The sequence below is a fragment of the Taudactylus pleione genome, unplaced genomic scaffold (genome assembly GCF_031769625.1).
Source record: "Taudactylus pleione unplaced genomic scaffold, aTauple2 ptg000927l, whole genome shotgun sequence".
NCBI lineage: Eukaryota > Metazoa > Chordata > Amphibia > Anura > Myobatrachidae > Taudactylus > Taudactylus pleione.
In genome coordinates, this window is record NW_028285328.1 from 1,760,233 (window position 1) to 1,786,636 (window position 26,404).

Consider the following 26,404-nt stretch of genomic DNA (forward strand, 5'->3'; position numbering starts at 1 on the left):
TCGAAGCGCTACTCCCCCGTTCACAAGCACCTTCCCCTGTTACCACCCACAAACGGCACTATCTGTCACTCAAAGCAGCGACCTGATAGTGGCTTACGAGCAACCAAAATCAGATTGCAAAGACTGGCTTGCGCACTCGCACTGCAAATTATATGCATGCGCAGATGGGCGAAAATCGCTCAGAGCGAGCGAGTGCAACTTAGCGAGCGGGTCTGAATCAGGTCCATTGTCTTTAAAAGAATTCAGTCGGTAGTATAGAACGTTGCAATTAAATTCTCGTCATAAAACTTCCTCCCGCCCAGTGCCAGATTAAGGTCCACAAGGGCCTGGAGCTGAAATTTACAAAGGGCCTAGACTTATTCATAAATACATGTTTTGCAGAAATACGTGAGGTGATATGCAAAATCAGGAGTCAGTTTCGTGTTCAGAAGCCAAAAATCTATAAGTATCACATAAATTCGCTAAAAAAGCTTTTTCATCGCAGACCTGTGTAATGTACTAACAACAATAGATTATTGTCAATAGAATCATTGCTCATCCTGTCTAAAGGAACATTGCACATACACACAATAACTACAATTACATGGTAAGCTGGCTAAGGTGGAACCAAATACAACAGATGCACCACAGTTTTGCCCTGTGCTGGCTCATTTTAACCCCTGCCTACCACCAAATACACACACTACACACACACAGTACATATACAGTACACACCACTCATACAGTACAGAATACACACTAATTCATGCTACTCATCAAGTAGATCAAGGATCCAAACTACAAAGAAATTGTCAGGGAAATGTTTAAGTTTAAAGGTACATTTTTTGAATTCCCATGTTGAGCATTTCCCGATTAATCTCGGAGACTACAGTGAAGAACAGGGTGAACGGTTCCACCAAGACGTTAAAGATGTAGAAAGAAGATACCAGGGGCGTTGGGACATCAGCATGATGGCTGGCTACTGCAGGATGATACACAGAGACGTCACACAAAAGCTTATAAGCGAAAAGAGACAAAACGAAGTTTGAAGACAAAAAAAATCAAGATAACGATTTTTTCAATAATGATGGTTTTGTTTCTATTATTGTTTGATTTTATTGTTATTTTATTATGTAATTAAGACAAAAACACAGTGATGTCGTCTATACTTCATATTTCACAATGAATATGTAAAAAACAATTAAACTTCTTGTTTTTTCTTAAAAATTTATGTAACCCCCTTATAGGTAAATGTGATGTGGTCATTTTTTTTTTTTATATACTATTTCTTGATGTACACAGGAGTATAATTAACAATATAAAAGGGTTATTAAAAAGGCTTTCAATACCATAAATTTCGCATACCTGTATTATTACTGTAAATTTACATAGCTGAGCACTTTGTTAACATTTCTATTCAATGAAACATTATATCTCCAAATAGTTATATCCTCAGTTAAAGATATGTTCGTGAAAGTCTTGTAACGAGACTCTCTGCAGTGGTAAAGCAAAGCTGTCTTCTTAGAGACTTTTCTATAACTCTTAATAGATTTTAGAACAGAGTGTGCAGATGTTTGAAATACTTTCCTAGGATCCACAATCATTTTATAGTTATTGGAAGAGCCCGGTTTGTCTGGCTCATGGTGAATATGCTGCAGTATATTGACTCCCGGCAAACTCTGCCAAGATGAACTGTTGGAGAAGTTTCCATTAGTGGTGATGGTTCGAGGGAATAGGTGATTTACAAAGAGAAAGACCCCCACTCCTGGGTGCAATTGCTGAAGACTTTCCATCAGGCTGTCCCATGTCTGGTGTTTGATTGGCAGAATTATTTCATCAATATCATTAAGTAGCACAAACCTACTCCTGTACATGTTCCGATAGATGCAGTCATTGAGTGTTGCCAGTTGACCATAATACCCAATATCCTTGGGGTCCATAGAATAGTGCCATGCATTAGTAGTTCTCAGGTACTGCTGAATTGGCCATGGGATCACCTCTACAACACCTTCTGCAATGTAGTACTGAATAACTTTTTCCACCTGTGTGCTGCAGTTATTAAGGTAGATCATCACCCGTTGGGCCCCCAGTATCCGGTACATCTCTATGGTCTGTATGAACTGTAAGACGTTATTGTAATTCCCAAACATGGTGGAAATGCAGACCGTGAAGGTGGCAGAAAACGGTTTAATGTCCTGATTTTGTATTTGGAACAGGGGTAATTGTGTCATGTTCCCTGAAGGAGACGTATGGACAGATAGGTACTTGGCATGGCAATTTGGTGGTTCCTTACAGACCAGGTCCGTTGTGCCGTAGGGAAAGCCAAAACGATCACTGTGTATGTCTATCTGAGCCTGGGAAACCTCCACAGATTTGTTTACAGTACAACAGAACCAGCAGTATAGCTCCTTTACCTCTGTATGATGTATAATGCTGAGGATACGTACTACACGTTCATTGTGTATTCGGTGCTCGAAATATGGAGCTATGATAAATGTCCGGTTGTCTCCCAGTGGTGTAATAGTATCAGTGGTTAGTCTATGATCACAGCAGGTGCACGGAGGTCTCCAGGGTATAGGGTCAGTATATAAAATCCCCAGGATAAAGGCGGCAGTCAGTAAGACAGATATATATAGTAGCTTATTCCTTGAGATTCTTGTCATTGTATCAGGAAATGGAACAACTATGGGAGAAACATAAGAAAACACATGAGAAGGCAAAGTGATAAATGTATAGAACATGCAGTGATTCACACCCCAGCTTACCACACCTATATTATACTCAGCCACTAGGTGGTGCCACATACTACTGTTACTAGTGGGATATAAGAGCAGTACATGCTAATGGCGGTAACCAGATAGCGGAGGCATAACGTGTCTGCCAAGCTTTGTGCACTTGGCTCACACATACAGTATAGTAGGGCCTGTTGTGTCCTGTCCTGTCAGTGCTGTCCATATGGATCTAGACCATGTTTTTCTGCTGCTCACTCTCTAAATGAATAGTGAGAGTGAGTAATATAGACCCGTATCACTTAAATGTGTCACTTTTGTTTAGCTGAATGTTTTTGTTACATTGGAAACGTCATTTGTAGGTGCATTTTGGCAGTTGATAGAGCACTTGTATGTAACCTGCATAAAGTGTCCCACTGACAGTATACTGTAGGTCTGATCTCCATAGACCCATAATATTCACATACTTTCACAGTTTGAGGGGCCCATTTATTAATGATCGCATTTTGCAATGCGATCAGGGCATGCAGTACCGCCAATGAACGCATTGCAAACTGCGATCATAGCGGCTGGATGTATTAACTGGTACATGCAGGGTGATGGGCTCCGAAAGGAGCCCGTTCCTGCGATGTGGCCGGAGTGTATTCAGGGCTGCTGCACATGCGCAGTCCCGCAGACTGCACATGAGCGGCGCCCATTGCCGGCGGAGGGATCTGGGAGATCCCTCCGCTGGCTGACATGCGGTAAGTCCCCATAGGCTACAGTGGCTAATGCTATCTTCAGATGGCGTTAGCTGCTGGGGCCTATACCTGGATGCTTCGCATTCCGGATATTGGTAAATTTGGCAGCATCGCATCCCCCATAGAAACCTATGGGGGATGCGGTTGTCAGCGGCAATGGAGGGATCGCAGCCGGTATCGGAGATATCTGCCGCAGTCCCTCCTTCATACATTCGTGTGTTTTCGGGGATTTTACCTCAAATATTTAATGATAAATGGGCCCCTAAAACTTCTTAATTATCCTTTCCCAATACTTAATTTCATTCAAACAATCGTGTCCAGAAAAATGAGATCAAGGTGCCAACACACATAGCGATGTGCTCACAATCCCACGATGTGTACGATTTCCCCCTGAACTCTCCCCGGCAGTCGTGGGCACAATTTGGTCTGAAAAAGCTGCCAAATGTGACACACGATCTATCGTGCCTCCTAAACTATCCAGTGCATCGTGCCTCCATAACTATCCAGTGCATCGTGCCTCCTAAACTATCCAGTGCATCGTGCCTCCTTAACTATCCAGTGTATAAATTGCCCATTCACACACCTAGTGCACACTCAGCAAAAAATAACTGCGGACATTAAAATATCCCATTGCTGACCAATCTGCTCTGGAGATTCGGTCATTTCAGTCAGGTTTCCACATTTTAAAATCAATTCAGATAAGACTGAGGTCCTACCCCAACAACTGAGGGGTCAGCCTGCAGCAAGTTTTGCATTCTGCTGGCTGGGTAGGAATAAGCTAATTACCTTGAGATCTTCCTTACTAGACATTATAAACAACAAAAATAAAGGACAATTGCCCAATGCTCTCTGTAACTCTGAGGACCCCAGCACATGGAATTCACTCCTGATCCGGTGAGTAGGACAAGATAAACGCTCTTCCAAGGTTTCTCTACATTTTTCAACCCCTCTCAGTTGACATACCCATGATGGCCCTTCAAATGGCCCTGCAAATCCAACAATTTAACTTCATCTAGTTGTGTAGACACTGGCATGTGTGAATGTGCACCTTAATAAATCTGCAAAGCCCAGGGACTGAAGGTTCCACATTTAGAACTGAACTTTATGGTCCCTCCTTTTGCCAGTGTGTACTCTGCCACCCCTCACACAGGGCTAGGACTTTAGTCTCTGTTGATTACTAAATACTATTTATTGTAACTCCTCTGCCCTTTGGGTTCCACAACATCAGCAATGCCCAACCTCTGTGATATCACGGAGACTAAGCAGCCACAATGCTTGCAGACTCACCCTGATTTCTGCTGCCTCAACACTAATGCCAATTGGGATCTACTCTGCTTTTCTTTGGGACTATGGGCCTCATTCAGAGGCGGTCGTTAGATGCAAGCGGTCGCTCTGAATCAGGGGGGCCGCTTGCATCCTGAACGGCCGCCTCCATGTCGGTCGTTATGCTGTGGGTTAACACCCACAGCTCTAACGACCAACAAGGGTGATGGTCGCGATGGTCAAGACCATCGCGACCAACGGGGCTTATGACGAGACCCTAAGGTAGGGTCTCGTCAACCTTAAGCCCCAGGGAGCTTCCTGCTCTGATCGAGCAGTAAGCTCCCCACTGACATCACTGATGATGTCAGTGGGGCTGTCCCCAAACGGCAAGCGTTCCTACTGGAATGCCTCCGTTTGGCCAGGCATGCCCCCGGCCCGCCCAGCAAACTGGGTGAGCTGTCACTCAACATCGACAGCTCGCCCCGTCTGCAACGAGACCCCTAACGACGGAGCACCCATCATCAGCAGGGTCTCGCGCATGCGCATGATTGAGCCGTCTCCGTCGTGCGCATGCGCTGTGGGGCAAAATCGAGTCGGTCGAGTCGGTCGAGTCCGACTCTGAATGAGCTCCTATGTCCCCATGCCTTCTCATGGATAAGACACAGGTTCTAGTCCAACTGCATAACACTCCTCTGACACTTCCCCACCTCTGCCGAGATTCCTGTCCGCATCCCGGACTTGTGATTCCCACAAGATCCTCTCTCGCTGCTTCACATCTGCTGCACCACTCTGCAAGTCCCTACACTGGCTCCCAGTGTCCTCCATAATCCAATTTAAATGACTCACCTACAAAGTCCTGAACAACACTGCAACAATACCCTGCAAGCATCTCGAATCTCATCTGAAATACTCTCCCTATCACTCTCTTAGATCTACCTCTGAACTGCACCTCACCTCACTCTACAACTACTACCTATAAGCCTCGCTCTACCACCTATAAACCTAGCTCTACCGCCTATAAGCTTTGCTCTACCACCTATAAGCCTCGTCCTACCACTTATAAGCCTGCCTCACCCAACCACCTATAAGCCTGCCTCGCCCAACCACCTATAAGCCTCGCTCTTCCACCTATAAGCCTCATTCTACCACCTATATGCCTCGCCCTACCACCTATAAGCTTCTCTCTACCACCTATAAGCCTCGCCCTACAACCTATATGCCTCGCTCTACCACCTATAAGCCTCGCCCTACCACCTATAAGCCTCGCTCTTCCACCTATAAGCCTTACTCTACCACCTATATGCCTCACCCTACCACCTATAAACTTCTCTCTACCACCTATAAGCTTCCCTCTACCACCTATAAGCCTCACCCTACAACCTATATGCCTCACTCTACCACCTACAAGCCTCGCTCTACCACCTATAAGCCTTGATCTACCAAGTATAAGCCTTGCCCTACCACCTATAAGCCTTGCTCTGCCACCTATAAGCCTCACTCTACCACCTATAAGCCTGTCCCAACCACCTATATGCCTCGCCCTACCACCTATAAGCCTCGCTCAACTGCTTATAAGTCTCGCTCTGCCACCTATAAGCCTCGCTCTACCACCTATAAGCCTTGCTCTACCTCCTATAGACCTCACCCTACCACCTATAAGCCTCGCCCTACAAACTATAAGCCTTGCCTTACCACCTATAAGCCTCACTCTACCACCAATAAGCCTCGCTCTACCACCTATAAGCCTCGCTCTACCACCTATAAGCCTGCCTTGCCCTACCACCTATGAACCTCGCACTAACACCTATAAGCCTGCCTCACCCTACCACCTATAAGCCTCGCCCTACAAGTATAAGCCTTGCTCTACCACCTATAAGCCTGCCTCGCCCTACCACCTATAAGTCTCGCTCTACCACCTATAAGCCTCGCCCTACCACCTATATGCCTCGCCCTGCCACCTATAAGCCTCGCCCTACCACTATAAGCCTTGCTCTACCACCTATAAGCCTGCCTCGCCCTACAACCTATATGCCTCGCTCTGCCACCCATAAGCCTCGCTCTACCATCTATAAGCCTTGTTCTACCACCTATAAGCCTTGCCCTACCACCTATAAGCCTTGCCCTACCACCTATAAGCCTTGCTCTGCCACCTATAAGCCTCGCTCTACCACCTATAAGCCTGGCCCAACCACCTATATGCCTCGTCCTACCACCTATAAGCCTCACTCAACTGCTTATAAGTCTCGCTCTGCCACCTATAAGCCTCGCTCTACCACCTATAAGCCTTGCTCTACCTCCTATAAACCTCGCCCTTCCACCTATAAGCCTCGCCCTACAACCTATAAGCCTTGCCTTACCACCTATAAGCCTCGCTCTACCACCTATAAGCCTCGCCCTACCACCTATAAGCCTGCCTTGTCATACCACCTATGAACCTCGCCCTACCACCTATAAGCCTGCCTCACCCTACCACCCATAAGCCTCGCCCTACCACTATAAGCCTTGCTCTACCATCTATAAGCCTGCCCGGCCCTACCACCTATAATCCTCGCTCTACCACCTATAAGCCTCGCTCTACCACCTATAAGCCTAGCCCTACCACCTATAAACCTGCCTCACCCTACCACCTATAAGCCTCGCTCTTCCACCTATAAGCCTCACTCTACCACCTATATGCCTCGTCCTATCACCTATAAGCCTCGCTCTGCCACCTATAAGCCTCGCCCTACAACCTATAAGCCTTGCCTTACCACCTATAAGCCTCGCCCTACAACCTATAAGCCTCGCTCTACCACTTATAAGCCTTGTTCTACTACCTATAAGCCTCGTTCTTTCACCTGTAAGCCTTGCCTTACCATCTGTAAGCCTTGCTCTGCCAACTATGAACCAGTTGGTGTCACAATGTTCAGATGTGTTTTGGAAACTCTAACCCACCCCCGGAGAGCGCGATGTTTGTTGCGCTTTGGATATCGTACATTGGATGTCTAATGTTCCTAGAGAAGCGTTTATTTTTGTCCTTGTCCATCTCGGGTTACACAGGTCTGATTTATTGTGATTTATTGCATCTAACAAAGTTGAGTCACAAAAAAAGGAAAAACACAGATAAAAGAAAACACACTTTGGATGGTTTATGGAGGAGAGGTTTCATTTCTCACCTTAATTAGGTGATTGTATAATAACTAACAATACACAATATTATTATTCCCTCCCAATTCCAGCTACTGACAAGACAGTGAGTATCAGGGGTAATTAGCACCTGTGTGATAGGGTTGGCAATCGCCCATCAATGGTTCAGCAACTCTCAATGGTCAGAGGGCCCAATTCAGACCCGCTCGCTAGATGCGTTCGCTCGCTCGATGCGTATGCAAATTCTGCTAACTAACAGCAAGGCAGGCGAGCGCTCGCCAAGGCATAAGCACGTCCACAATGTCTTGGCATGCGATTGCCCTGTGTATGCAGACGCTCACCAGCCTGTCTTATTGCACGTCACCTCCAGGAAGTGTATGCAACCGTCGGTACCATTAGAAGCGAACGTAGCGCTTGTGGTTGACCATACCCTACCACAACCACTACGAGCACTTCAGAGTAAAATCCAGCCAGGTGACGTGCACTATGATGCTCTGTCTTAATTATGCACACCTCTGGAATGGCGTTAAGACGCTCAGACACCCCTGCGTTCGCACCTCCACCTATAAGCCTCATTCTACCACCTATATGCCTCGCCCTACCACCTATAAGCTACTCTCTACCACCTATAAGCCTCGCCCTACAACCTATATGCCTCGCTCTACCACCTATAAGCCTCGCCCTACCACCTATAAGCCTCGCTCTTCCACCTATAAGCCTCGCTCTTCCACCTATAAGCCTTACTCTACCACCTATATGCCTCACCCTACCACCTATAAACTTCTCTACCACCTATAAGCTTCCCTCTACCACCTATAAGCCTCACCCTACAACCTATATGCCTCACTCTACCACCTACAAGCCTCGCTCTACCACCTATAAGCCTTGTTCTACCACCTATAAGCCTTGCCCTACCACCTATAAGCCTTGCTCTGCCAACTATAAGCCTTGCTCTACCACCTATAAGCCTGGCCCAACCACCTATATGCCTCACCCTACCACCTATAAGCCTCGCTCAACTGCTCATAAGTCTCGCTCTGCCACCTATAAGCCTCGCTCTACCACCTATAAGCCTTGCTCTACCTCCTATAGACCTCACCCTACCACCTATAAGCCTCGCCCTACAAACTATAAGCCTTGCCTTACCACCTATAAGCCTCACTCTACCACCTATAAGCCTCGCTCTACCACCTATAAGCCTCGCCCTACAAGTATAAGCCTTGCTCTACCACCTATAAGCCTGCCTCGCCCTACCACCTATAAGTCTCGCTCTACCACCTATAAGCCTCGCCCTACCACCTATAAACTTCTCTCTACCACCTATAAGCCTCACTCTACCACCTATATGCCTCACCCTACCACCTATAAACTTCTCTCTACCACCTATAAGCTTCCCTCTACCACCTATAAGCCTCACCCTACAACCTATATGCCTCGCTCTACCACCTATAAGCCTCGCCCTACCACCTATAAACTTCTCTCTACCACCTATAAGCCTCACTCTACCACCTATATGCCTCACCCTACCACCTATAAACTTCTCTCTACCACCTATAAGCTTCCCTCTACCACCTATAAGCCTCACCCTACAACCTATATGCCTCGCTCTACCACCTATAAGCCTCGCTCTACCATCTATAAGCCTTGTTCTACCACCTATAAGCCTTGCCCTACCACCTATAAGCCTTGCCCTACCACCTATAAGCCTTGCTCTGCCACCTATAAGCCTCGCTCTACCACCTATAAGCCTGGCCCAACCACCTATATGCCTCGTCCTACCACCTATAAGCCTCGCTCAACTGCTTACAAGTATAAGCCTCGCTCTTCCACCTATAAGCCTCACTCTACCACCTATATGCCTCACCCTACCACCTATAAACTTCTCTCTACCACCTATAAGCTTCCCTCTACCACCTATAAGCCTCACCCTACAACCTATATGCCTCGCTCTACCACCTATAAGCCTCGCTCTACCATCTATAAGCCTTGTTCTACCACCTATAAGCCTTGCCCTACCACCTATAAGCCTTGCCCTACCACCTATAAGCCTTGCTCTGCCACCTATAAGCCTCGCTCTACCACCTATAAGCCTGGCCCAACCACCTATATGCCTCGCTCTGCCACCTATAAGCCTCGCTCTACCACCTATAAGCCTTGCTCTACCTCCTATAAACCTCGCCCTTCCACCTATAAGCCTCGCCCTACAACCTATAAGCCTTGCCTTACCACCTATAAGCCTCGCTCTACCACCTATAAGCCTCGTTCTACCACCTATAAGCCTCGCCCTACCACCTATAAGCCTGCCTTGTCATACCACCTATGAACCTCGCCCTACCACCTATAAGCCTGCCTCACCCTACCACCCATAAGCCTCGCTCTACCACCTATAAGCCTCGCCCTACCACTATAAGCCTTGCTCTACCATCTATAAGCCTGCCCGGCCCTACCACCTATAATCCTCGCTCTACCACCTATAAGCCTCGCTCTACCACCTATAAGCCTAGCCCTACCACCTATAAACCTGCCTCACCCTACCACCTATAAGCCTCGCTCTTCCACCTATAAGTCTCACTCTACCACCTATATGCCTCGTCCTATCACCTATTAGCCTCGCTCTGCCACCTATAAGCCTCGCCCTACCACCTATAAGCCTTGCCTTACCACCTTTAAGCCTCGCCCTACAACCTATAAGCCTCGCTCTACCACTTATAAGCCTTGTTCTACTACCTATAAGCCTCGTTCTATCACCTGTAAGCCTTGCCTTACCACCTATAAGCCTCGTTCTATCACCTGTAAGCCTTGCCTTACCACCTATAAGCCTCGCTCTGCCAACTATGCACCAGTTGGTGTCACAATGTTCAGATGTGTTTTGGAAACTCTAACCCACCCCCGGAGAGCGCGATGTTTGTTGCGCTTTGGATATCGTACATTGGATGTCTAATGTTCCTAGAGAAGCGTTTATTTTTGTCCTTGTCCATCTCGGGTTACACAGGTCTGATTTATTGTGATTTATTGCATCTAACAAAGTTGAGTCACAAAAAAAGGAAAAACACAGATAAAAGAAAACACACTTTGGATGGTTTATGGAGGAGAGGTTTCATTTCTCACCTTAATTAGGTGATTGTATAATAACTAATAATACACAATATTATTATTCCCTCCCAATTCCAGCTACTGACAAGACAGTGAGTATCAGGGGTAATTAGCACCTGTGTGATAGGGTTGGCAATCGCCCATCAATGGTTCAGCAACTCTCATTGATCAGAGAGCCTGATTCAGACCCGCTTGCTAGATGCGTTCGCTCGCTCGATGCGTATGCAAATTCGGCTATCTAACAGCAAGGCAGGTGATCGCTCGCCAAGGCATAAGCACATCCACAATGTCTTGGCATGCTATCACCCTGTGTATGCAGCCTGTCTTATTGCACATCATCTTCAGGAAGTGTATGCAACCATCGGTACCATTAGAAGCGAACGCAGCGCTTGTGGTTGACCATACCCTACCACAACAACTACGAGCACTTCAGAGTAAAATCCAGCCAGGTGGCATGCACTATGATGCTCTGTCTTAATTATGCACACCTCTGGAATGGCGTTAAGACGCTCAGACACCCCTGCGTTCGCACCTCCACTCCCCCTGTTTCATCGACCAACCCCTATCACCACCCACAAACAGCTCGACCTGTCACTCATTCTGGCTTTATAAATGGGGTGATCGCTTTGCTATCACATGGACTAGTTCGCGCACACGTAGGATGCGAACCACCGGCAGCTACAAACGAACGCATCCTAGCGAGTGGGTCTGAAATGGGCCCAGAGTCCAATGTAAAGCGTTTCACCATCGATGGACAGCCACTAGTGGTATAATATTCATGGCTAAGCCCGATAGAGAAGCACGAATGCGTTTTGCGCATGTGCAGGTGCCGACTGCAAATGTGGAAAACACAAGCCATGAATGAGTCACATATATGGTTTCTATCCAATGGCTGTAAACCATTGATCATCGATGGTGGAGCCGCCGATGGGGACCACTACCATGTGATGTTGGCTAGTCCCCAGGAGTATGGGCTGGAGAAATGGAGATGGGGAGACAGAGGTGCAGTGTTAGGGGAATGAAACACACTGGCGGAGGGCCCTGCAGGTGAGAACTTACACCCTAGAGGGGCAGACACACATGGGGTGACACTAAGTGGGAATAGAGGCGGTGGAGTATTTGGGCTGAATGAAGAGGGGAGATATGAGGCCACATTTGAAGCTTGGGAGAGTAGTGGCTGAACTAGGTAGAAGTGGAGCTGCACAGGCACAATCCTGGAGACAGGAGTGCGCAGAGCGTGGAAGCGAGACGGGAACATTGGCAGAGCAGAATGGGCAGAGGGAGTGTAGGTAGAAATGAGGCCGGAGGTGTAGGGGGTAAGAAGCGGCTTTGTAGGTCAGGGTGATTGTGTAGGATGAAAAATGATCTTACAAAGAGCGCAGTAGCTATCATAATAATGGCGGGATGTACTAAAGGGGAGAATGCGGTAAAACCCCTGAAAAGTGCTTTGTCCCGTTGGGTAACGCCATCTTCAGGTGGCGTTACCCAAAGGACAAACAATACAATAGACAGGTCAAAAAGTCTTGCGCCAATCCTATTTCAAGTGTGAACTTTTCTGTTTGCTTGTTTCATAGGACCTTCTTTAGCGGAGAAATCAATCCACATGTAGGGCCTGATTCAGAGCCGCTCGGGAGCGCACAGCGCTCGCAAGCGGCTCGATGTTTGTGATCTGCGCATGCTCCGCATCCGGCGTGCGCATGTGTGAGACCCGTCGAGCGACTGAAGTTCAGTCGCTAAGGGGCTCGCTACAAGACGGGGCGGCTGTCGATGGTGAGTAACAGCTCGCCCCGTTTTGTAGGTGGGTAGGGGGGGTGGTTGGCCAAATGCAGGCGTTCCCTTAGGAACGCCTGGCATTTGAGGGAGGACCTACTGACATCACAACTGATGTCAGTAGGGGACTTCCTGCTCTATTAGAGCAGGAAGTCCACTCGGCCTTGCGGTAGCCGAGACCCTACCACAGGTTCTCGTCGCAAGGCCGATGGTCGCGATTATCGCGATGGGCTCCTTGCCACTCGCACAAGCTGTGGGTGGTCTCCCACAGCTTTGCGAGCGGCAAGAGACAAAAAAAAAACGCCCAAATTACCTGCGAGCGGCCGGCCGGCCCTTACGAGCGGGTCTGAATCAGGCCCATAGTCCTCAGAGAAATGTTATATACAAAGGGAAAAAATAAATATATATATATATATAAATAAGCAGAATGATGATCATAAATCTGTAGCAATAAACGAAGTGCAGCCCCCAAATAACGTGTAGGTGATTAGACAGACGTGTTGACATGTGTGCTGACATGTGTGCTGACATATGTGCTGACATGTGCTGACATGGAACAGGTGTTGTATTTTCTTATAAAAGTGTCTTTAGAATCCCCCGTTGTCAGTGGTAACACCTCAGTGTATGAGAAGACATATAGGCCCTGATTCAGAGCCGGACGCTCTGACCAGAGCGCTCGCTCTGAATCAGGGCCCACCTCCATAAATATGGAGCGTCCTCCTGGACGCTCGTATAGCTGTGGGTAACCACCCACAGCCTATACGAGCGTGCAGGATGATGGTCGCGATGGTCTTGACCATCGCGACCATCGCCACTGCGAGCAGAAGCCTGCGGTTGAGTTTTTCAACCGCAAGGCCCGGAGTGATTTTGGCTCTATCAGAGCCAAAATCACACCCACTGACATCACTAGTGATGTCAGTGGGGCCGGCTTCTGACGGTAGGCGTTCCCTTGGGAACGCCCCCGTCTGGGAGGCACGCCCCCGGCACGCCCACCAAAGGGGGCGTGCTGTCAATCAACATCGACAGCACGCCCCCTTTGATCAGACACAACGAGCGAAGGAAAGTCCTTCGCTCGTCGCGTCACGCGCATGCGCACGACGGAGCTCCCTCCGTTGTGCGCATGCGCAGTGCAGACCATCGACCCACTTGCGAGCGGACAGCCGCTCGCGAGTGGGTCTGAATGAGGCCCATATTGCTGATAGTGCATCTTACATGAACAAGCGTTTTGCAGGCACATCAAGGTTTCTGTAACTCCATATACATAGAGATAAGAACAGAAAACTCCTCATGGTGCAGTATAATAACACTTTAATAAAGTCTCAGATAACAATAAAAAGGAGAATGATCGCCTCCGTACCAGATAACATGCAATGATCCAGGAGTACCAGCAAAGCAGATGGAACGCGGGTATTAGCTTCTTCTGGTGGCGTTCTGGTGGTAACTATGGCTGATCAGACCCTTATATCACTTCTCCAGGGCTGCAACTAAAGGGGGTGAGCTGGAGGTACTCGCAGGCGCCACAGGGGGGCTACAAGCCAGACGCCCTCTGAGATGTTATTACCAGCGGGCGTCCGGCTCCTTCCCTGCAGCACCACGGGAGCTGGAGTTCTCTGCTGAACTCCAGCTCCCAGCTCTCCCCATGGGCACTATGGGAGAGACGTCATGAAGTTTCTCCCATAGTTCCGAGGAGTAGCTGGGCGGACCGGACGGCGGTGGACGTAGGAGCCCAGTTTAAGGTAAGTAATGTTTTTATTTCTTTTGAGTATGCGGCACTACGGGGGCATTACTATGGGGGCATTACCACATGGGCACTACTACAGGGCCATTACCATGAGGGCATTACCATGGGGGCACTACTACAGGGGCATTACTAGGGGGGCATTACCATATGGGCACTACTACAGGGGCATTACTCCAGGGGGGCATTACTATATGGGCACTACTACAGGAGCATTACCTCAGGGGGGGCATTACTATATAGGCAATACTAAAGGGGCATTACCATATGGGCACTACTACAGGGGCATTACTATATGAGCACTACTACAGGGGTATTACTATGGGAGCATTACCATATGGGCACTACTACAGGGGTATTACTATGGAGGCAATACTATATGGGCACTACTACAGGGGCATTACTATGGGAGCATTACCATATGGGCACTACTACAGGAGCATTACTAAGGTGGCATTCTCATATGGGCACTACTACAGAGGCATTACCTCAGGTGGGCTTTACTATATGGGCACTACTACAGGAGCATTACCATATGGGCACTACTACAAGGACATTACTGAATGGGCATTACTACAGGGGCATTACTACAGGGGGCATTACTATATGGGCACTACTACAGGGGCATTACTATGTGGTCATTACTATTTGGGCACTACTACAGGAGCATTATGATGGGGGGATTACCATACAGGCATTACTACAGGGGCAATACTATGGGGGCATTACTATATAGGTACTACTATAGGGGCATTCCTTTATGAGCGCTACTACAGGGGCATTACTAAGATGGCATTACTACATGGGCAAAAACTACAGGGGCATTATTACAGGGGCATTACTATATGGGCACTACTACAGGGGCATTACTATGGGGTATTATTATATGGGCACTACTACAGGGGCATTACTATGGGGACATTACTCTATGGGCACTAATATAGGGGCATTGCTATGGGGGCATAACAATATGGGCACTACTACAGGGGAAATACTACAGGGGCATTACTATATGGGCACAACTATAGGGGCATTATCATATGGGCACTACTACAGGGGCATTACTATGTGGTCATTACTATATGGGCACTACTACAGGGGCATTATGATGGGGGATTAAATTATGGGCACTACTACAGGGGCATTACCATATGGACATTGCAATGGGGCATTAAATTATGGGCACTACTACAGGGGCATTACTATATGGGCACTACTACAGGGGCATTACCATATGGGCACTACTATAGGGGCATCACTATGGGGGCATTACTATATCGCCACTACTACAGGGGCATTACAATTTGGCATTACTATATGGGCACTACTACAGGGGCATTACTATATGGGCACTACTACAGGGGTATTACTATGGGGTATTAGCATATATGGGCACTACTACAGGGGCATTACTATGGGGACATTACTCTATGGGAACTACTATAGGGGCATTGCTATGGGGGCATTACAATATGGGCACTACTACAGGGGATATACTACAGGGTTATTACCATAAGGGCACTACAACAGGGGCATTACCATATGGGCACTACTACAGGGGCACTACTATGGGAGCACAAATACAGGGGCATTACTATGGGGGCACTACTACAGGGGCATCACCATATAGGCAGGACTATAGGGGCATACTATGGGGACACTACTACAGGGGCATTACTATATGGGCACAACTATAGGGGCATTACCATACAGGCACTACTACAGGGGCATTACTATGTGGTCATTACTATATGGGCACTACTACAGGAGCATTATGATGGGGGATTAAATTATGGGCACTACTACAGGGGCATTACCATATGGGCATTGCAATGGGGGCATTAAATTATGGGCACTACTACAGGGGCATTACTATGGGGGCATTACTGTATGGGCACTACTACAGGGGCATTACCATATGGGCACTACTATAGGGGCATTACTATGGGGGCATTACTATATCACCACTACTTCAGGGGCATTACAATGGGGGCATTACTATATGGGCACTATCACAAGGGCATTACAATGGGGCATTACTATATGGGCACTACTACAGGGGCATTACTTTTCACGCATTACCATATGGGCACCATTACAGGGTCATTACCATGGGGGCATTATTATATGGGCACTACTACAGGGGCATTACTTTTGGGGCATTACCATATGGGCACTATTACAGGGGCATTTTCATGGGGGCATTACTATATGGGCACTACTATAGGGGTTTTACCATGGGGGCATTACCATATGGGCACTACTACAGGGGCATTACCATATGGGTACTACTACAGGGGCTTTACCATATGGGCACTATAACAGGGGCATTAAAATATGGGCACTACTACAGGGGCATTACTATATGGGCACAACTATAGGGGCATTACCATATGGGCATTACTACAGGGGCATTACTATGTGGTCATTACTATATGGGCACTACTACAGGAGCATTACCATATGGGCATTGCAATGGGGGCATTAAATTATGGGCACTACTACAGGGGCATTACTATGGGGGCATTACTATATGGGCACTACTACAGGGGCATTACAATGGGGCATTACTATATGGGCACTATCACAAGGGCATTACAATGGGGCATTACTATATGGGCACTACTACAGGGGCATTACTTTTCATGCATTACCATATGGGCACCATTACAGGGGCATTACTATGGGGGCATTAATATATGGGCACTACTATAGGGGCATTACTTTTGGGGCATTACCATATAGGCACCATTACAGGGGCATTTTCATGGGGGCATTACTATATGGGCACTACTATAGGGGTTTTACTATGGGGGCATTACCATATGGGCACTGCTACAGGGGCATTACTATGGGGGCATTACCATATGGGCACTACTACAGGTGCATTACTATGGGGCATTACCATATGGGCTTTACTACAGGGGCATTACTATATGGGCACTACTACAGGGGCATTACTATTGGGGCATTACTATATGGGCACTACTACAGGGGCATTACTATGAGGGCACTGCTACAGGGGCATTACTATGAGGGCACTGCTACAGGGGCATTACTATGGGGACATTACTATATGGACATTAGTACAGGGGCATTACCATATGGGCACTACTACAGGGGCATTACTATTGGGGCATTACTATATGGGTACTACTACAGGGGCATTACTATGTGGGCACTGCTACAGGGGCATTACTATGAGGGCACTGCTACAGGGGCTTTACTATGGGGACATTACTATATGGACATTACTACAGGGGCATTACTATATGGGCTCTACTACAGGGGCATTACTATATGGGCACTACTATATGGGCATTACTATCTGGGCATTACTCTATGGGAATTACTGTGGGGGAATTACTATATGGGCACTACTACATGAGCATTACTATGGTGGCATTACCAAATGGGCACTACTATAGGGGCATTACTACATGGCCACTACTACAGGGGCATTACTATATAGGCACTACTACTGGGGCACTTCTACAGGGGCTTTACCATATGGGTACTACTACAGGGGCTTTACCATATGGGCACTATAACAGGGGCATTAAAATATGGGCACTACTACAGTGGCATTACTATACGGGCACTACTACAGGGGTACTACCATATGGCCACTACTACAGGGCCATTACTATTGGGGCATTAACAAATGGGCACTGCTACAGTGGCATTACCATATAGGCACTACTACAGGGGCATTACTATGAGGGCATTACTATATGGGCACTACTAGAGGGGCATTACTATATAGGCCTTACTACAGGGGCATTTCTATGGGGGCATTACTATATGGGCACTACTGCAGGGGCATTAGCATTTGGGCACTACAAAAGGGGCATTACTATATAGGCACTACTACAGGGGCATTCCTTTATGAGTGCTACTACAGGGGCATTACTATGGGGGCTTTACCATATGGGCACTACTTCAGGGGCATTACTATATTGGCACCACTAAAGGGGAATTACTATATGGGCACTAATATAGGGGCATTACTATGGGGTATTATTATATGGGAACTACTGCAAGGGCATTACTATGGGGGTATTACAATATGGGCACTGCTACAGGGGCAATACTACAGGAGTATTTCCATATGGGCACTACTACAAGGGCATTACCATATGGGCAATACTAGTGGGGCATTACTATGGGAGCACTACTACAGGTGCATTACTATGGGGGCACTACTACATGGGCAGTTCTAAAGGGGCATTACTATGGGGGCACTACTACTTGGGCATTACTATATGGGCACTACTACAGGGGCAATACTACAGGGGTATTTCCATATGGGCACTACTACAGGGGCATTACCATATGGGCACTACTAGAGGGCATTACTATGGGATCACTACTACAGGTGCATTACTGTGGTGGCACTACTACATGGGGATTACCATGTGGGCACTACAACAGGGGCATTACTATATGCACACTACTATAGGGGCATTACTATATGCACACTACTATAGGGGCATTACTTTATGGGCACTACTATATCTGACCACAGGGAGAACTCCGACCATGTGAGCTTTCTGGTAGAAAAAAACTGCTGATACGGAGCTGCTCTGCTGGTTGCGTGCTCCGATGACAGCGGTGATTAATAATAAGCCACCGTGTGGCGTGGTACAAGTCCCATGTATAAATGGAAATAAATGAAGAAATAAGGTGTCGTGTACTAACGCGTTTCTCTGCCCACGTCTGTCTGGCCGTTTCCTCAGAGCTAATGGTCCTTATTTCTTATGAAGCTCAGATATACTCTCTGTCATTAATCATGTGCATACAGGTGAGATCTGCTGGTGATCACTGAGTCTAACACAGCCAGGTTTCATCTGCAATAAATCTCCTGTCTGTAGTGTTGTTTAAACATTACAACATAAAACAAAAAGAGAATATAATTGAATAAATAGAAACAATGTAGCATTAATAATTGGTCCTAAAATATTAATAAATGGTCACATAACAATATACATTTAAAATGACTAATCAGCAATAATGTTAACATACAAAAATAAATTGAAATAAATTTATGATAAATGGCAAAAAATATAGAAGAATGAAATAAAAATGAAAATAAAGAATAAAAATAAAAACAAATATAGAAATAAAAATAAAGGATCTAATAAATAACATATCACTACAGTGATTTGCATCTATCAAAGGAAATTAAATACATGTATAAACATGTTCAAATAATATAATGACACATATGGAACTGACTCACAATTATAAAATTATAAAATTGGAGAGAACCATACTATGTATGGAATCAGTAATCTCAATCTCAACCGGGGATAAAGAGACGAATAAATGTGGATACACATCGATTTATTATTAATTAACCCTGTATAATGGATACTACTCTAACTACAAAAACTATATATATATATCTGATGTACAATATGGCATAAATAGGAAATTAAAGCAAGAATAAATGTAACAAGATGTATTATATGAGGAATGCACATTAAAGCGCAGTGGGCACGAGCGCAGCACATTAAAGCGCAGTGGGCACGAGCGCAGCACATAAAAGCGCAGTGGGCACGAGCACAGCACATAAAAGCACAGTGGGCACGAGCACAGCACATAAAAACACAGTGGGCACGAGCACAGCACATTAAAGCGCAGTGGGCACGAGCGCAGCACATAAAAGCGCAGTGGGCACGAGCGCAGCACATAAAGGTGCAGTGTGCACGAGCACAGCGCAATTTCACCAAGAGAATACCCCTTATTTGGTATCTGTGGGCAGCTGCAAAAATGGTAAAATAATGAAATTATAACACTAATTCCCTGAAAACAGGAACATTATACTGTACGATATATCATGTACATTTCTCTAAATCATCCGGAGGGTTACCTACAGTCACTGGCCACCCTGAATTCAAGTCCAGGTCCCGGCAGAGGACACACCAGGCACAGCAGGCGAGTAATCCCAGGGTGGTAACGATAACGTGATAGAGAACCAAATGGATAGAAGTCATAGGGAGCTGAGCCCGGAGACTGGTAATAACGCTGAGAAGGACTGATAGCTATAAATGTAATGAGGGGGCGGGGCTTAGAGAAGTACCTGAAACATTTCCTCTTCATCCCATCACAGGAGGCTGACGGGTGCGGGGGTGTAGTCAAAGCAGTAGACTTGTAACAATGTCTGACACCACGCGAGGATGAACGTGACAATCAGGGTAAGGCGATCAGTGGAGAGGAATAATCTGCCAGCATAACAAATATCAGGAACAATAACAGGAACCTGTTTTACACCATTAGTAGTGCAGCATACACTAACATGAGGCCTCCATAGGGAGACCTTGGGGATTGGTGATGGCAAAGTCATCCGGGCACCACGCAGTTAAATTTTTCTCGCAGGATGCACTGGGTCTCCCCCTATACCCTGCCCCCGGGCCAGAGGCACCTCAGTTTCTGGCCGGAGTTGGGTCACTGGTAACGCAGTGTGGCTGTTCCAGCCCTTGAAGATTTTTAAAAGAAGGTTCTTATTTCGTCTGAGCGGACAGCTCGGACAGTCCAGAGGACATATGCGCTGCCGCTCCTTCACCCTGCCGGCACCGAGATGCCGGTACTGATCCGGGGCTCTCAGCGGAACTCCGGGGTCTCAGCTAGCAGGGACCCCATGGGTATCCCTGAACTGCAGCCGGACGTCACGGGGAGCAGGTATGCGGTGGATCACTGCATGTGGTGACCCGCTGAAATGCAGTCTTTTTCCCCCGGGTCTTCGGGACTCCCCGGGGAAGACGGCAGGTGGAGCCAGGCACTAATTCCCTGCGTTGCCACTAGACCACCAGGGACACATGCTGATCCAGCGTCCTGGGGGTTAATTGCCGACCAGGGGAGGCGGCCTTCCCTCTTTAACAGGCGGCTGCTCCCCTCTCCTCAGCGCGCCTTTCCACTGCGGTCTGGCCGGGCTGAGGCAGCTCTACTCTTCCGGTTACGCCCCCTCTGAGGTCTCTGGCGGCCATTTTCTCCAGGCTAGTCGCAGATCTTGCAGGCGGTGCGGAGTTGGGGTCCCCCTACATACCTCTCCTCCATTGTGGTCAGCATGTGTAGCACTATAGCCTACCAGACGCTGAGTCTGTGTAGTTGAATTGTAGTGCCATTGTGCAGGTGTTTTCTTCTGCATTGTATGTGACCTTATGCTAGCGCTGTCTGTCTGTGTTTCTTTTCCCTTCTGTCAGCCATATTACATTACCTGTGCTTTCTCTCACTGAGCCCTTACAGTACAAGTCATACCTGCCGACTTCTGGCTGCTCCTTCAGAGAGGGAGCAGCCAGATCGGCAGGAAGGGGGGGGAGTGGATGGGCGGGTGACATCACTTGTGGGTGTGGTGGGGGCAGGGTCACGCTTCACATCAGTTTTGCCCCGCCCCGCTACACAATGCCGATAAAATAGGCATTGTGAAGCAGGGGGTGGGGCCAAAATGACGCGAATCGCGTCACCGGCCCGCCCGCTGCGGGGGTTGCAGGGGTTATTGTGGGGGGGATAGGAGGGGTGGGCGGCAGCCGAGAGAATTGCCTGCTGCCCCGGGAGGTCAGGAGCGGCACCCGATTTTCGGGAGGCTCCCAACCAAATCGGGAGGGTAGGCAAGTATGGTACAAGTGTTGTCGAGAGTGTGTATTAAGCCTCACAGCTCTATCTGTGTGGTGGGTCACATACAGTATGCGCTATCCTCTCCATTATGTCTGGTAATGAGGATAATGTGCTAAACTCTGCTCCTGACCTGCTGTCATGCAAGAAATGTGCAGCAGGGTTAGGTGAGGGAGACATAGTACTAGAGGGGCTATGTGTGAGATCTTATACTTCTCCAGGCCTCTCTACTGTCTCAGCCACCTCACAGGAGCCCCATTGGGTGTGCTTTGCTCAGGCATTGACGGCCATTGTGGGACGTTTGGCAGTGCCCCCTGTGTTTCCCCCACTGAGGTTCCCACAGCAGGTGGTTGTGTCCTCTCAGAGCCTGCTTTAGCAGGCTGCACCCTTACAGGTTGTTTCTGATCCTCCATGGGTGAATACAATCTCTACTACGGTGCGGAACCTGAGGGATATGCTGGAGGGGGACGCACCCCTTAGACTGGCTAAAAGACCATTGCCGTCATCCCAGTCTACACAATATGATGACAATGACATGACATCTGATGACAGGGAGGTTCCAGATATGTCTGACTCTGAGCCCTCTACACTAGAGGTGGAGCCTAAGTCTAAAATTTGTTTTCCAGGTCTGATACGGGCTGCCAGTTCAGCCTTGGTCATAGAGGAGGACGAACCTCCAGCTCACAAGTACAAACATGCCCTATTCAAGGAGATAAAGGTTACCGGTACCATATTTCCTTTATCTGATCAGCTGGTAGACCACCTGGAGGTGGCATGGAAATCACCCAGACAGCATTACCAGTCTCAAAGATGCCTGGCTTATGCGTATTCCTTTGCTGAGGACTATGTTGCCAAATGGGAAACTTCCCCAGTGGTGGATTCTCATGTGATGCACTTAGTAAAAAGTGTGGCTCTACCTATGCCATCCATGTCTTCCTTAAAGGATACTATGGATAGGAAGGTGGAGGTTTGTTTGAAGTCCATATATTCTCTTTCAGGGGCAGCTTCCAGGCCGGCAATGGCTATCTGCTGGGTAACCAGAGCTATGGAGTTCTGGGTGGACTCTCTTGAGGAGTCCTTTTCTTCGGAAGCTACCAGTAAGCAACTGACTCTAGTGGGTAACCTCCGAGATTTAGCTACATATATTAATGAGGCTGCTTTGGATGTCAGCCTCTTAACCTCCAGAATTTTGGCTGTGGCGATTTCAGCTCACCGCTCCCTGTGGCTATGCTCTTGGAGAGCGGATGCGGACGCTAAGAAAGGTTTAGAGTGTTTGCCTTATAATGGTCAAGTCTTGTTTGGTCCTGACTTGGATAAGATTGTGGATACATTGGCAGCGGCTAAGTCTGCATGTCTACCTTCTGCTCCTGCTCCCTCTGTGTTCCGGACCTCATCCTTTCGGCCCTATTGGCCCAAAGGTAAGACTAAAGGTCAGTCCTTTCTTAGGCCGTCAGCCCCCCAAAACACTGCCAAGCCCAAGAAACAAGCTCGGAGTGCAAGACTTCCGGCTGCCAAGCCTGATGACAAGTCCTCAGCCTGACCGGACGGGCATCCCCTTGGGGGATCCCAGGGTGGGAGGCCGACTTCTTCAGTTTTCCCAGTGCTGGTGTCAGACTACCACAGACACCTGGGTAAGAGAAGTGGTCTCTCACGGGTACGCCATCTCCTTCCATAGAGGACCCTCCCATCGGTATTTCTGTACAGGCCTTCAGTCAGACAAGGACAAGGCCTTAAAAATACAGAAGGTAGTACAATCCTTGCTTCAAGCAGGGGTCATTGTACCGGTCCTGTTACCCCAGAGCGGAACGGGTTTATCATTCCAATCTCTCTCTGGTTCAGAAACCAAACAGATCCTATCGGCCTATCCTCAATCTCAAGTCCCTGAACAAATTCCTCAGGGTACCTCATTTCAGTATGGAACCCTACGCTCAATTATACTGGCTATGGAACCTGGGGATTTTATGGTGTCGCTGGATATTCAGGATGCATTCCTGCATATTCCGATTGCTTCGTCTCACCAGCGTTTCCTCAGGTTTGCTGTACTGCAACAACATTTCCAGTTTCGGGCTCTACCGTTTGGCCTCTCTACTGCACCTCAGGTGTTTACCAAAATTATGGCGGTAGTGGCAGCCCATCTGCGGCTGCAGGGGGTCAACCTGTTACCTTACCTGGATGTCCTTTTACTGTTGGCAAGGACTCCAGAGGTACTTCACCACCATCTACAGCTCATTATTTCGGTGCTTCAGGCTCATGGGCAGGGGCGCATCTATAATGGGTGCAGGGTGTGCAGGGCACACGGGCCCCTAGGTCCAGGGGGGCCCCGCACCGCACACCCTGCACCCATAATATACTTACATCTCCAGAGTCCCACGTCGGCGTGGGGGTCCGGCACTGTAAAAACGCCTGGAAAATGTCCGCAGCAGCCATTTTCCCATCGTTTGCGCATGTGCAGTACAGGGAAAATGGCTGCCGTGGCCATTTTCCCGGTGACCTGTGCATGCGCTATAGACTCTGGGCACACTATAGTGCCCAGAGTCTATAACTCCGGTACTGGGCGCACACAGCTCAGAATGCTGCCGGCTGCTGAACAGAGAGGAGGGGGCCTGTGATGGAGACTGCACACGGGCCCCCTCCTCACTAGAAATGCCCCTGCTCATGGGTGGTTGATAATTAGATGAAGTCCTCCTTGACTCCATCCCAGAGGATGCTCCATCTGGGCGCTCTGTTGGATTGACAACAACAAAGGATGTTTCTGACAGCAGAAAAGATCTCCACTTTGCAGACGCGAGTACGCAGATGCCTCCACAGACACCGAGTGTCCATCCACTCAGCAATGCAATTACTGGGATCCATGGTATAGACTTTCGACATGGTGGAATATGCTCAGTTTCATTCCCGACCTCTGCAGAAATTGATCCTCTCCAGGTGGGACGGATTACCCCGTCGGATAAAGGCACAAACGATGGTGCTCACTCCGGAGGTGTGTCTGTCTCTTGCTTGGTGACTGCAGATGTGTCGCCTCACCAATGGGCGCCCCTTTTGGATCCTGGGCTGGGTCCTCCTGACGACGGATGCCAGTCTCTGAGGTTGGGGCGCAGTGATGGGTCCACACTTGTTTCAGGGACGGTGGACAGCAGAGGAGTCTGCCCTGCCAATCAACATATTGGGCCTTCAGGTGGTCTTCAGAGCCCTGCAACAAGCCAGTCTCATTATTCACGGAAAGCCCGTGCAGGTTCAGTCAGACAATGCCACGACTGTGGCTTCCATCAACCATCAAGGAGGAACTCGAAGTCTGGCGGCAATGACAGAGGTGTCACGCATTCTGACATGGGCAGAAGGCTATCTCCCAGCCATATCGGCAGTGTTCATTCCAAGAGTTCTCAATTGGGAAGTGGACGTGCATTTCAGGGAATGGTCTCTTCACCAAGAATGGTTTCAGCTCCTAGTGGACAAGTGGAGCCTTTCGGAAGTGGACATCATGGCTCCTCGACACAATCACAAGCTGCCAGTGTACGTGTTCAGAACAATACAGAAGTTGAAACAAGAAGGAGGCACTGTCCTGCTGGTGGCTCCAGCGTGGCCTAGATGTCACTGGTATTCAGATCTTCAGAGTCTCTCCATCAACACTCCGTTGCTGTTGCCTCAATGTCCGGACCTGTTGTCTCAGGATCCTTGCCTTTACCCGGATCTGGGTTGTCTGTCTTTGACAGCGTGGCTCTTGAGACATCCCTCCAAGGTCCAAGGGTTTTTCCGGCTCTGTGGTTAACACCATGCTCAGAGCATGTAAACCAGCCTCTGCCAGGATTTACCACAGGGTGTGGCATACCTACTTTCAATGGTGTCGTCCCAGGGGTTACGATCCCCAGGTGTTTCGGATATGCAGAGTTTTGGCTTTCCTGCAGGCGGGTTTGGATCTTGCTCTCCGCCTTGCCTCCCTGAAGGTGCATGTCTCTGCTCGGTCAGTGTGGTTCCAGCGAAGGATTGCTCCTCTTCCTGATATCCACACTTTCCTACGGGGTGTCCTTTGCATTCAGCCTCCCTTTGTTCCTCCTGTGGGGCCTTGGGATTTGGCTGTTGTCCTTAGGGCCCTCCATTTGAACCCCTGGACTCAGTTGCTCTCAAATGGCTTACAGCAAAGACTGTTTTTCTTCTGGCTATAGCTATAGAAGGCTGTCAGACTTGGGGGCTCTCTCTTGTCATTCCTCATTTCTAGTTTTTCACCAGGACAGGGCAGTGCTTCAGATTCGCCCTGGGTTCCTTCCTAAGGTGGTTCCTAGTTTCCACATTAATGAGAAAAGTATTGTACCGGCCTTTAATTCTCCAGACCTCTCGGCCTCATTGCATGTCGTACG

At 48.2% G+C, this 26,404-nt stretch overlaps 1 protein-coding gene across 1 annotated transcript; it reads right to left on the reverse strand.

Moving 5' to 3' along the window:
- Positions 1-1,352: 1,352 nt before the first annotated feature.
- LOC148473373 (beta-1,4-galactosyltransferase galt-1-like) lies at positions 1,353-2,642 on the reverse strand. The gene has a single exon (XM_088459688.1). It carries the CDS (start codon positions 2,640-2,642, stop codon positions 1,353-1,355), a length of 1,290 nt encoding a protein of 429 aa, XP_088315814.1.
- Between the last annotated feature and the right edge of the window lie 23,762 nt (positions 2,643-26,404).

Excerpts from the sequence above, each read along its gene's own strand:
- LOC148473373 (XM_088459688.1), bottom strand. The coding sequence starts at position 2,642 with ATGACAAGAATCTCAAGGAATAAGCTACTATATATATCTGTCTTACTG.